Source organism: Argopecten irradians, chromosome 10 (genome assembly GCF_041381155.1).
Source record: "Argopecten irradians isolate NY chromosome 10, Ai_NY, whole genome shotgun sequence".
Classification (NCBI taxonomy): domain Eukaryota; kingdom Metazoa; phylum Mollusca; class Bivalvia; order Pectinida; family Pectinidae; genus Argopecten; species Argopecten irradians.
The window spans coordinates 31,284,559-31,297,173 of NC_091143.1; the positions used below are offsets into that span (position 1 = coordinate 31,284,559).

The 12,615-nt window shown below is 32.8% G+C and overlaps 1 protein-coding gene across 1 annotated transcript in view; it reads left to right on the forward strand.

The window, feature by feature from the left end:
* LOC138332654 (dmX-like protein 2) overlaps positions 1-12,615 on the forward strand; it is an 89,952-nt gene that overhangs the window by 74,858 nt on the left and 2,479 nt on the right. The window contains exons 41-49 of the mRNA XM_069280650.1: positions 491-615; positions 1,154-1,322; positions 2,016-2,039; positions 6,248-6,331; positions 9,346-9,406; positions 9,666-9,796; positions 10,108-10,185; positions 11,500-11,644; positions 12,166-12,255. Coding sequence (XP_069136751.1) covers positions 491-615; positions 1,154-1,322; positions 2,016-2,039; positions 6,248-6,331; positions 9,346-9,406; positions 9,666-9,796; positions 10,108-10,185; positions 11,500-11,644; positions 12,166-12,255 — 907 coding nt within the window. The remainder of the gene's footprint in view (positions 1-490; positions 616-1,153; positions 1,323-2,015; positions 2,040-6,247; positions 6,332-9,345; positions 9,407-9,665; positions 9,797-10,107; positions 10,186-11,499; positions 11,645-12,165; positions 12,256-12,615) is intronic.

Below are 12,615 nucleotides of genomic sequence, written 5' to 3' on the forward strand. Positions count from 1 at the left end.
TTTTAATTCATCATAATGATTGTTATGGTTTTAGCCTGTGACTTTATACCATTCTGGAAGTGGTAACTTGTAATTTGATGACCTCTGACCTCTGTATAGTGTTGTTTGACCTCATTTGAGCCTAATTAATTATAATGACACAAAATATTACCATAACAATGAAAGTGGCTTGATTTGGGTCAGCATACATGACGATTTTGGTATTGACCTGTGATGACCTTTACTACTAAACATTGGTTTGACCTTTACTGACCTCAAATGTCTAGCTGTAACCTTTATACTCACTTTGATCTCATTACTAGGATTTCTTGACCTAATAGTCTATCCTCTTTTGAAAAGTCTCTTATACTAAAAAGTAATTAATATATTGTTTATTTCTAATTTGACAGATCTTTTCTTCAGGACCTCTTCACTATTAGGTGGCTATGTCATGGTTGTAGTCAGATTTATTTATAGATGACCTCGGCCCATAAATTTACTATATTTTCAGGCCAATTCCAGCTTCTTGGTGCTGTCCACACAAAAAGATGTTATAGAACTGGACATCGGTCATCTGTTGAACCCACCGTCCTGGATGGAGGATGATAACGAGATGGACATAGAGTATATAAGAAAGTAGGTCACTGTTGCCAAATTTATCAGAAAGTAGGTCATCAGTGCCAAGTATATATGAAACTAGGTCATTCTGATAAGTAAATATGTTAGAAAGTAGGTTGTTGTTAATAAGGTAATCAGAAAGTAGGACACCAAGTTTATCAGATAGTTAGGATACTGCTTGATATATCTCAAAAACAGGTTATTGTTTCAAAGAATATTTTGCTTGTCAAAATAATGATTATGCTCTGAATAATTCAGTCACTCGTTACATATTAATAGTGTTAACTATGTACAACTGTGTAAAAATGAGCATCTTATATTAGTGAGTGTATAAACTTTTTTATAGTAGTTGAATCCATAACAGAAAACATCATAGTTTGATATGAAAATATGTTGTAATTGGTTGTAACTATATGCTATCTCCAGGCTTCAATATTTTTCAAACCACATACACTTCTGATCAGTAGTTTATAATCAATTAATTAGAATGTTGATTTCTGTAATATGACAGCATTGTAAGCTGGGTAAAGTTACCTTAGTTATAACCTGGTTTCAGTCCCAACCCCACCGAGGGAAGCACCACGGACTTCTTTGTGGTACAGGCCCCGTCAGACAATCAACAGAGTGGGTTAACATCAGGAATGTCAAGTCCACAGACGGGTGCCTCTACCCCGACACACCCTGGATCTGGGGTCTACTCACAGACTGGCAGGGGCACAAACGTGGTAAGTCTGACGACATAGAAAACTTTTTATGGACTAAAATTTACTAACTACTTTATACTTGTTTCATTGTAAAGGATATTCCACTGTAGCCTATGTGACTTTGTTATTAGCTATAAGGGTTAGGGTAGCAAATGATTATAATTCAAGGGAGATAATTTGTGCAATGATGTTCCTTAGTTTTTCATTTTAAGAATAATCATTTATTATTTGTATTTTTGATTACTGATGGTTTGTTGTCATTTTACTTTGAGATGTATATGTGTTTTATGAAATAACATTTGATATGGTTGTACATGGTGTATATATTTACTTTCTGTTTGAATGTTTTGCTCAATTTTACAACCTACACAATTTATTAAATTGATGGTGAATCAGTGATTATCCTTTAATACCCACTAAAAGACTTAATTAAACTTTCATGTATTCTTGCTGTAAATAGGTTTTAGATTCCCTTGCTATCTAAATGCTTAAGTATAATAAATATCAAAATATGCCCATGTTTCTAAATGGTTGAACACTGAAAAAAAAAAGAAAAATTTAGAAAAGAACAATATCAATTACAATGATGACAAAACAAAACTAACAACAAATAAGAAATATTCTCAAAAAACTGTAATTAATATATAATTAAATTCTTAAAGCCATGGCTATTAATTCTTAAATCATACCCGTCGTGTAAATCTGTTTTTCTAGATGAAACGTCATCTTAAACTTGAGGTAAATGACAGCACAGTATTTTAGTGTGATTTTCAGTGTGGTACTGTATTATCAAACTTTGTAACTTTGTTATCTCTGTATTATATGTTTCTAAAATATTTCATATTTCTGTTTAGATACCTGGTATTAGTATCATGGAAAAACTTTTTCTTGACCTTGACCTTTCAAGGTCATCATAACCTGCAGTATGTCGAGGTCACTAGGACAGATGTTATATTATAGATAGGATAACGGCCTCACATTAGGTGTATTCAATCTCTTTCAAAAGTGCAAAAAGAAGAAATACATGACTTATGCTCATGGTCTGGCTATGATATTTCAGAAGATTTTAGGAAAAAAGTCAGTAATATTAGTGAAATTAAATTATGATAAATATTGTTTAAGGTCATAGAGGCCACTTTTGATAATGTTTTATTCAAATACCAAAATTCTAATGATGACCATCTTACCATATTCACATATCATATGCTGGTTTGTCGTCTATTTTTGGAAGTAATAATTTAAAAAGCATAAAAACTCATTCTATCTTTTAATGTTTTGTGCATATGGCATTAGGACCTTAGGGAGCGACATTGACTTTTCCAAGTTTTGTTGGGAGATTTTCACATTCTATTCTAAGAAGATAAAGGACTTTTTACTGTTAGAATTGACATAAATCTTTAATCTCAATTTCTCGCTCCTCTGAAAAACTTCAGATATGTATCCTCTCTTTTTTTTTATTGAAAGTTTTTTTTGTGTTTTCTGTTATTTTCTTTTGTTTATTGAATCTGAAACTACATGTAGTAAATGACATAAAAAAGTAGGCATGGAATTTTCAAATCTTTTTGATATGTTTTTTTTCTTTACATCTTTAAAGTCATAAAACGAAAAACAATTCAAGTTATTTAGATTTGTGATATTTTCTCTTTTGCGATTTTGTTTAAACTGTATATGTGATTTTGGGATGCGTTTTCTAGAAACTCCAAAACATTATAACAAAAGAGGTAAGTCAACACATAGAGTGACTACAATTAGTGTGTAATATTTTAACAATATATATAACAGAATTTTCTCTACATACTTATTCAATCACTTTTAGTACTCTTTCAGGTATTTAGAAATCTTATTCTATATCTTTACATATTACATAGTTATCTGCCCTTGTGGACAGGTATAAATTGTGACGTCATTATTTTGTGAGGAAAATTTGTGTTGTTTTCTCTGGGTAAAAAACAGCATGCTTGTAAACACATGATGTCACATTAAATACCTACCTGCAAGGGCAGATAAATCTGTAATATATTTAAATACAGATTAATCAACCATTAGCATCTATGTAGAAGAAAATTGAATGCATCATTGATCAAAGAGATCAGGCATCAGTCATGATGTTGATGATAGTCAATCTTTCTAATCTGACCATGGTTGCCTCTTGGGTTATATTATTATTGACACCATGGTGTTCAGGATATAACTGATGATTGCAGGTTCACTGGTATATTAACTCTGATAATTAGTAATGGTTTCACAGTTTGGTGTGCTGTGCTGCTTCACTTGTATCAACTTGAAGCTAAACCTACCTGGTAACCATACTTTGTAATTAATATCTAGAAACAAAAGCCAAAAGTAAAAAAAATAAAGATAAAATTAGAAATAAACCAATAAAATAAGAAAATATATATAAATAAATTTATAAATAAGTTAAATTAATTAGTAAATTAATAAAAAAAAATCTCCATTTTTGTGATTATCATTTTTCATTTTCTTTGTTTTGTTTGTTGGTATTATCCTTTTCTTTTTATTTATTTTATTTCTTTATTCTTACGATGTACATGTTTCTGACTGTCTTATGATAAAATTTCATTTATTCAATATAATTGTTGCTACTTTGTAGACTGAAATCTTTTTAAAAACTAATTTTCTCTCTAATTTTTCTGTTGTTTGTTTTTATTTGCTCGATGAAGCATTTTAATATGTCAGTTTCAGATATAAAATAAAACATGGGTGAGGTACAACCACCATCAATTTGTCCCACCTTTGTATTTTACCATGATTGTAATCGACAATAATCATGCTTTGTTCATATTGTTTTTGTATCTTGAATATCCCATATGAAATTTACCTTTATATGATTTCTAGGACAATATCTTACATAATTAATTGCATTTTATATTGAACTGAGAATTTTTTCTGAATGGTGATTTTGTATGTTTGAAAAAATGAACACTGTACCATTAGACATGTAACAGTTCAGTATTGCTACAAGAGCATGAGCGCTGTGATTATTCATATCGTGTGCATAAAAACTGACTTTTTCATCAACTTTAATAAATTAAGATACTGTGGATTTTTAAAGGATGGATGATATACTTTAAACAGCAAGTATTACTACCTCATTAGGCTTTGACATGTTGACCAATCTCTAGAAGAAGATACTATATTACTGGAATTGTTTTTTTGGAGTGATAATTTATGACTTGTATGATTAAGCATGGGTCTTTAAGAACCAACCCTAGAAATCCCTTCTTTTCTAGGGAGATTTGAAATTCAAAGTGATGTGGGCTAAAGTGAAGCTTACATTAAGTGTATGAATCAAGGTTATTTGATTTTCATGCTTTGAAAGAATAGAATTTTCTTTTTTGATTTTTGGTCTCTGTTATTTCTATATCAACCATGAAAATGTCCGGCTTGCGCCAACCTGTGCTTTTGGTTTGACTGACTGATGCACTGGTTTAGGTTTTCTCACTATCTTATCTATGATATTATGTTTGACTGACTGATGCACTGGTTTAGTTTTCTCACTATCTTATATATGATATTATGTTTGGCTGACTGCTGCATGGATGATGTGCTGATTCTATACTTCTATACTGGGAAATAGTAAACTTGCAGCTACTGATTCTATTCTGGACTATATTTATCTGACAACTCCGTCTTTTTGAATACTCCAGTTATTCGAATATTTTCTTATGGAAAATGACTTATTCAAATTAGTGGAATCCTCTGTATACTGTTTTTGTACTGCTTGTATATATACTGGACTGTGTATAGTTATCTTGCAAATGATATTACGCTGATTCTTTACTCCCTATATATACTGGACTGTAGTTATCTGACAAATGATATCATACTGATTCTGTACTGCACTGTAGTTTTTTGACAACTGATATTATACTGATTCTTATACTGCTTATACTGGACTATATTCTGGATTGTAGTTATCAGACAACTGATATTATACTGATTCTTATACTGCTTATACTGGACTATATTCTGGATTGTAGTTATCAGACAACTGATATTATATTGATTCTGTACTGACTATGCTGGACTGTAGTTGTCTAACAACTGATATTATACTGATTCTGTACTGACTATGCTGTATTTACTATACCTATACAGACACTGTTTCCATATGAAATCACACCTCTATATTGACATTTACTGCCTGTATTGTGATAACAATAAAGCCCCAATGTTGATTGTATATTATGTCTGATTATGCTGACTTTATGCTTATTATATATTTCCTCTGAATACACGGATTCAAAAATGCTGATTGTGTACTGTCTCCAACTACATTGATCCTATGCTGATTGCATGCTGCATCTGACTAAGTTGACAATTATGACAGCATACTGCCCATTAAATTGACCTGATTCAATGCTGATTGTATACTGCATGTAGTACAGCTATTCTGAATAATTGCATTATGCCTAGATGAAATGCTATGGCTCTTCTGACATGGAGCTGATTGTTGGTGTATGACTAGGTGGACAATGCTGATTATTTTTAACTATCCCTGACTATGCTGATCCTATGACGATTGTTACACTGCCTTTGACATAATGCTGATTATTCTAATTGCCTCTGGCAGAGCTGACTTTGGTCATTGTTGTACTACTGTGACTTCTGACTACAATGATCCTATGCTGATTGTTTACTGTCCCTGACTAAGCTGATCCTATGCTGATTGTTTACTGTCCCTGACTACGCTGATCCTATGCTGATTGTTTACTGTCCCTGACTACGCTGATCCTATGCTGATTGTTTACTGTCCCTGACTAAGCCAATCCTATGCTGATTGTTTACTGTCCCTGACTACGCTGATCCTATGCTGATTATTGATTGATTGTTTACTGTCCCTGACTATGCTGATCCTATGCTGATCCTATGCTGATTGTTAACTGCCTATACTGATGTGTTTATTTTTCTCTGGTGTGTGTCAGGGTAAGGGGATACATATCCCTGGTATCACAAATCCCCAATTTTCTCAGCACGTTCTGGACCGGAGTCGGCGTCTTCTCAGATTGGTATGTTTATCCAAAAGATCGGCCCTGGTCATGCAACAACACATCTACACATGCTGTTTGATAGGATTTTTTTCCATATGATTACACACATTTTAGGTAGAAGAAATTTAACTTTTAATTATTTTCAATCACCTTTGCGAATTGAAGGAAGAAACAAATTAAGAAAATTTACCAGAAATTCATAGTAAGATGATGTGATCTCATTAGATAACTTAAGATTTGAATCAATGGGAATTACCTTACTGGTTAGAGGTCAACTTCAATAAAATTTTGATTAGTTGAACAAACAAGCCTCAAGAACAAGTACCTGGTAAATTTTAAAAGATTTCCTGATAAGTTGATCCTCATTATTTACAAAGTGTAATGAAACAAGAGATTTTTTTGTGAGACCAATTATTAAAGGATTAAAAGTTTAAAAAAGAAATCAACAAAAGTTCTTCTGTCTAGCTTAACAGAGATAGAACTGCTTCATCAATGTCTATGTAATGATTGTAATATTTAGGAGTTTGAAGATCAGGTGTGATATTAGACATACAGTTGTGTGGATGACCAGGGCTAAATGTTGTATGTTGTTATAGACTTGTGTAGACCTTTATCACTGTGAAGTACCTTCCTCAGTTACTTTATTGTGAATGACCTTCCTCAGTTACTTTATTGTGAATGACCTTCCTCAGTATCTTATTGTTTATGACCTAGCTATTGTCTTTTTGTTTATGTTTTATGCATAAATGTATGTTGTTATTGTGCTTGTATATCTTTTCATGATTTTAGAATGCAATATTATGATTTTTGTCGGCATGTTTGAGGTGACAGAATAGATTATTAATAAGATTAATCAATTCAAGCAAATACTGTAGTCCACCCAATAAACACCCAAGGCAGCTGCAAATAAGAATGGGGCTTAACAGGACCAAATTTTGGCTAACATTTCACAAAATATATTGCATAGGGTAAGTCAATACTCAATTTACAACAGAAATCAAACATATAAACATACACAGTTTTCGTAGTTTCAGTCTGCGTTTAAGTAGTGAAATTATGGCTGCAAAAGGGGGAGGGGTGCATATAGGGTCATATATGGTATTATCAATTCCTTGCTCACTATGTTGTTTTTATTTAATGTTTCAAGAAAATTCATTAAATAAGTCACTTTATATTATCAAAGTTCTGACTTATGATTCAGGTCATAACTATTCAATAATTATCCTGACCAAAAGTATAAATTGCAGAAGAATGCACAAATATGATAGTTCAATATTTCAGGATCAATTTGACAATACTTCCAGGTAGGCACTTGATATGGCACCATATCTTAGAATAGCTTTCTCAAATAACAAAAGAAGAACTATCAACTTGTAGTAGTACCGTATTATAAGTGAGGATCCCGACTGTTCCCTATATTCTGTCACCTTAGACAAACTATTGTTATTGTGTACTGATTTTATTTCTTTTTATATTTGATGAATTTGCTGGCGCTATATTTTGTGTACAAATGGCTGTATATTTTATGATTTTTAGTTTTTATGAATATCCATCATGGTAGCTTTACACTACATTTTTGTTTCAACGATGAGCATTTACCAATATAGTGATTTTTCTAAAAAAAAAAAAAAAAACCTTTTGTTTAAATCAATTTTTTGTTTAAATCATCATTATTTGATGATTTGATGATTATTTGGTAATTCTATTGTCTGAGATTGTGTGACAGAAATATGATTGTGTGTACACTTTTTACTCCTTTTGCGACATTACATAATTTATAGGCATATTCCTTTCATTGGAACATGTATCTTTGTGCTATTGGAATACTTTTGATAGATTTATTTTGAAAGTTTGAAGATTTATGCTGATTTTGTGATGATGCATGGTACTTTAATTTTATTTACTGGCTGTCAATTTTATTTTTACTGCTTTTTTCCAGAACTGTAGTTAAGTGACATGATTATAGCAAGTAAACCACTGGGTACATACACTTGTAAAAAGTACTGAAGGGATCGTTTAAATAATACACATTGATCTTGTCCCTATAGTTTATTTATATGTTCCATATGTGTGTATTGTTTTTGTGAACATCCTTCATATGTTATTTTGTTTGTTCTTTTTGTGTCTCAATTGAGAGCAGATCTTGAAAATTCACAATATTTTGTCCCACTGATGGAATTACCTGTAGACATTTTGTCTGATTTGCTTCTGAATATAATTCTTTTCTGATAAATGTTTAATTTGGAAAAGTATACTCATACCTGATGATAAACTATATAAAATTACATATGTGTTTATCTGTACTGTTCAGTATTTTAAATTGTCGTATATATATACACTCACCAGCTAATAATCTTTGATGATTGCTATTGTTTTAGTTACAGTACAGTACAGTGAATGTGCCCATCTTATTTTTGCTATCAATTTTTGGATGATTTGGATTAAAAAATTCTGGCCCCGATTTTTCGAAACAAACTTAAGTCAAAACTGACTGAAGTTAAAAAAAATCATATCAGATACATAAGAAAAAAAGTTTGAGTTTTAACATCTGCACTTTTGTGTTGAGAAATCGGGACCTGTTCCTTTGTCACATTCTGATTAAATAGATATCTTTGTTCTTGTATTAGTGTATACGTACCATAGCATTTTTTGGTTACTCTGTCTATAACTTAATCAAAATAACAACAGATTCTGGTTACCCTTTCTATAACTAAATCAAAATAACATTAGGATCTGCTATTCAACGAAATGGAATTTTACTAAATAAATGTACATGTTTTATTTTCTTTTGTTGATAAATGGTGTGATTGTAAAGAAATGTTTCAGAGATAATTCTAATATACAATCAGACAAAATATTTTAAGTTATTCTCTTGTCTCAATCCATATTTTTTGACACTTTATGGGTATTTATTGAATTTTTTGTAAATAACAATTAAATTTGTTGTAAATAACAATTTTCTTCATAAATATGCCTGTTCTCTTCTCCCAAAAATGTCAATACATTTGAAGTATGGTTTGCTCTACTTACAGTTGCTACGACGACCGGTATCCGGAGTTAGGCGAATAGGATCCCATCCAAATCTTCCCCACTGTAAGTCTTAATCATACAGGTATTACTTCACTAAATGTCATTTAAGTATTGCATAATTAGTCATGAACTATTGACTTTTTACTTAGAATATTGACTGATATGAGTTTCAATACTTTAAAATATTAATGTGTAAAGTTTTGTACCATTCTGTAAGTTTTTTTGCCTACCATACATTAGCTGTATGCCTACCTGTTGAATGTTTGTCTTGCCATCCATCATTGTTGCCTAACTGTTGACTTGCTTGCTTTTGATTTGTCAGACCTGACAGGAGGTTCCGATGGAAGTGTGAGACTGTATGAATGGGGTCATATCCAGCCGCTGGCGATGCTCCGACAACCAGGGGTGTTTCCTAAAGTCACCAAAGTTCTGTTCAGCTCCCAAGGAAACAAGGTAAAAAAATGTAAATTCAGATGATGCTCAGCAAATGCAAAGTTTTATGTGAGGTGTAACTAGTGTTATACTAGTATAATGTTAGATTAAATTGACACTAATGGATGATCATGAATTGGTTAAAGTACATTACATGAAAGGACCTGAAATAATTCAAGTATTGAGATTTAGTTTAGAATATTTAAAAAAAAAGTAAATGTAATAGATAGCAAAAATAACTACCTTGTCCGAGAGATCATTGAGCAAGGTTGATAATTCTTACACTTACTCCGACTTGTTGTGAGCCTATGGTTATATGGTTTATGTTGCAGTGCTGTGTCAGTGATACAGAGGGTGATATCTGTCTGTGGCAAGTTGGACTGGGTAGCAACTTCAACAAACCCATCATGGTAAGAATAGTTTACTGCATACCTGGTTATATGGAAATATTTCTGTTTACTGCATTTTGACACAGAGGCTTAATAATTGATAAAGAGGCTTCACAATTGACACAGAGGCTTCACAGTTTCACAATTGACACAGAGGCTTCATAGTTTCACAATTGACACATAGGCTTCAAAATTGACACAGAGGCTTCACAATACGGGAGTTTCGAGATCAGACAACGCCGTGGGTAAAGTACAGTTTACCGTCGATTAGTCCCACCTTCCGGTGATTATGACGTCACAAAACTCACGTCATATGATTATGTCATAATTACCGGATGGTTGGACTGATTGACAGTAAATAGTACTTTACCCACGTCATTTTGGGATCTTGAAACCGACGTATTGACAAAGAGGCTTCACAGTTTCACAATTGAAACAAATGCTTCACAATTGACATATAGGCTTCACAATCGACCTACATTTTTCACACTTGTCACTGAGGTTTCACAATTGACACAGATGCTTCACAAATGACACAGTGGCTTCACAATTGACATAGAGGCTTCATAAATGACATAGAGGCTTCACAATTGACACAGAGGCTTCACAATTGACATACAGGCTCCACAATTGACAGAGGCTTCACAATTGACAAAGAGGCTTCACAATTGACATAAAGGCTTTACAATAGACATAGAGACTTCACAATTGAGAAAGAGGCTTTACAATTGACACAAAGGCTTCACAATTGACAGAGATGCTTCACAATTGACTCAGAGGCTTCACAATGGACATAAAGCCTTCACAATTGACACAGAGGCTTCACATTTATGGACACAGAGGCTTCACAATGGACATAAAGCCTTCACAATTGACACAGAAGCTTCACAATGGACATAAAGCCTTCACAATTGACACAGAGGCTTCACAATGGACACAAACGCTTTACAATTGTCATGTCTTCACAATTGGCACAAAAATGGCATATTCTGCGATGGTATTACAAACCACTTTAAATCATTTTCGTGCATACAATAGTTTAAAATATTTGAATGTGCATTGGAGGTTACTTGTGAAATTACGTGAAAATTTATATTTTACAAAAATAAAGTGTTTTATAGTAACTGTGGTAACAGCATATATTATTGTGAGGCTAATAAAGACCGAGGCAAGTTTAAAATTTAAACTGGAAAATTTAATCTCGGAGACAATGTTGTTAGGCATCCATAAAAACACAGAATGATGATATATCCATAAGTTTTCAACTGTAATGTAGATTACAAAGTTTTTGAATCATGCTTCTGTTTTCACTATACCTTCTCTTTTAACTTACAGAAACTAAAATGTCATAACAAGACGACCAGTGACTTTGCGTTTGTTGGATCGTCTAGTCTGATCGCTACAGCGGGTCACTCCTCGGAAAGTCGTAACGTGTGTTTGTGGGATACGCTACTTCCCCAGCGTAGTGCATGTGTACATGGTAAGTACTTCTCTCTGTCTCATCATTTGGTAAATTCCTTCTAGGATTAAGGTTTCTGACATATAACTAGCCATATTCCTCAATATGACAAGTTTCTTTGATTTATTGTACAGGTATATCTGCCCATGTTCTTATAACATTGTTTCATTTTGATTGAGGATACGAAAAGCCAAAAAATTAAAATCTATTAAATATAACATACAGATTTAATCAATAAATTTGGGTGCATGGTAAAGTTCTTTTATGCCCTTGTCTACCTGAAATGATGGGAGTACAGTGGGCCCACGATAAGCTGGACACCACTAGTCTGGAAAACTTGCTCTGGGAATGATTATTGACTTCGTACATAGAATAAACAATATTTAGGCTTGGGATGTAAGTGACTAGATTATTAAGGATCCTTTGTATATATACTGTCCATCCAGTCCCATCCTGTTGCGTCACCTAATTCCATATGGATGCAGGGGTATCTGTGTTTCACCAATGTTTCTATAGTTTCTTTTATTCACTTTTCCTTGCAGCCTTTACCTGCCATGAGCATGGCTGTCCAGCTGTAGTGTATGCTCCACATCACCAACTCCTGATCAGTGGGGGACGCAAGGGCGAAATATGTATCCTTTGAAATTTTATAACTTCATATAATTTCTTGATTTTCAGGGTCATTTGGTCTAGATGGAAATATTAAACTCTTTAATCAAGGCAGCAATAAAAAACATTGTGCTAGCCATACTTTTTAATTTGATTTGGTTATTGTAATGTGCTGTTAAGGCCATTTAAAGATATGCTAGGTTTGTTTTTGGAGGAAAGATGTAGTAACCAGATAAAAAACACTGACTAGTAGTTATTATCTAGCAGTTAGCTGCCCCACATTGGATTTGAACTCGCAACCTAGAGTTGGAGGGCTTATGGCAAAATGTAGAGACATTTGGAGGGCTTACGGTAAAATATTGAGACATTTCAGCCATCACAGC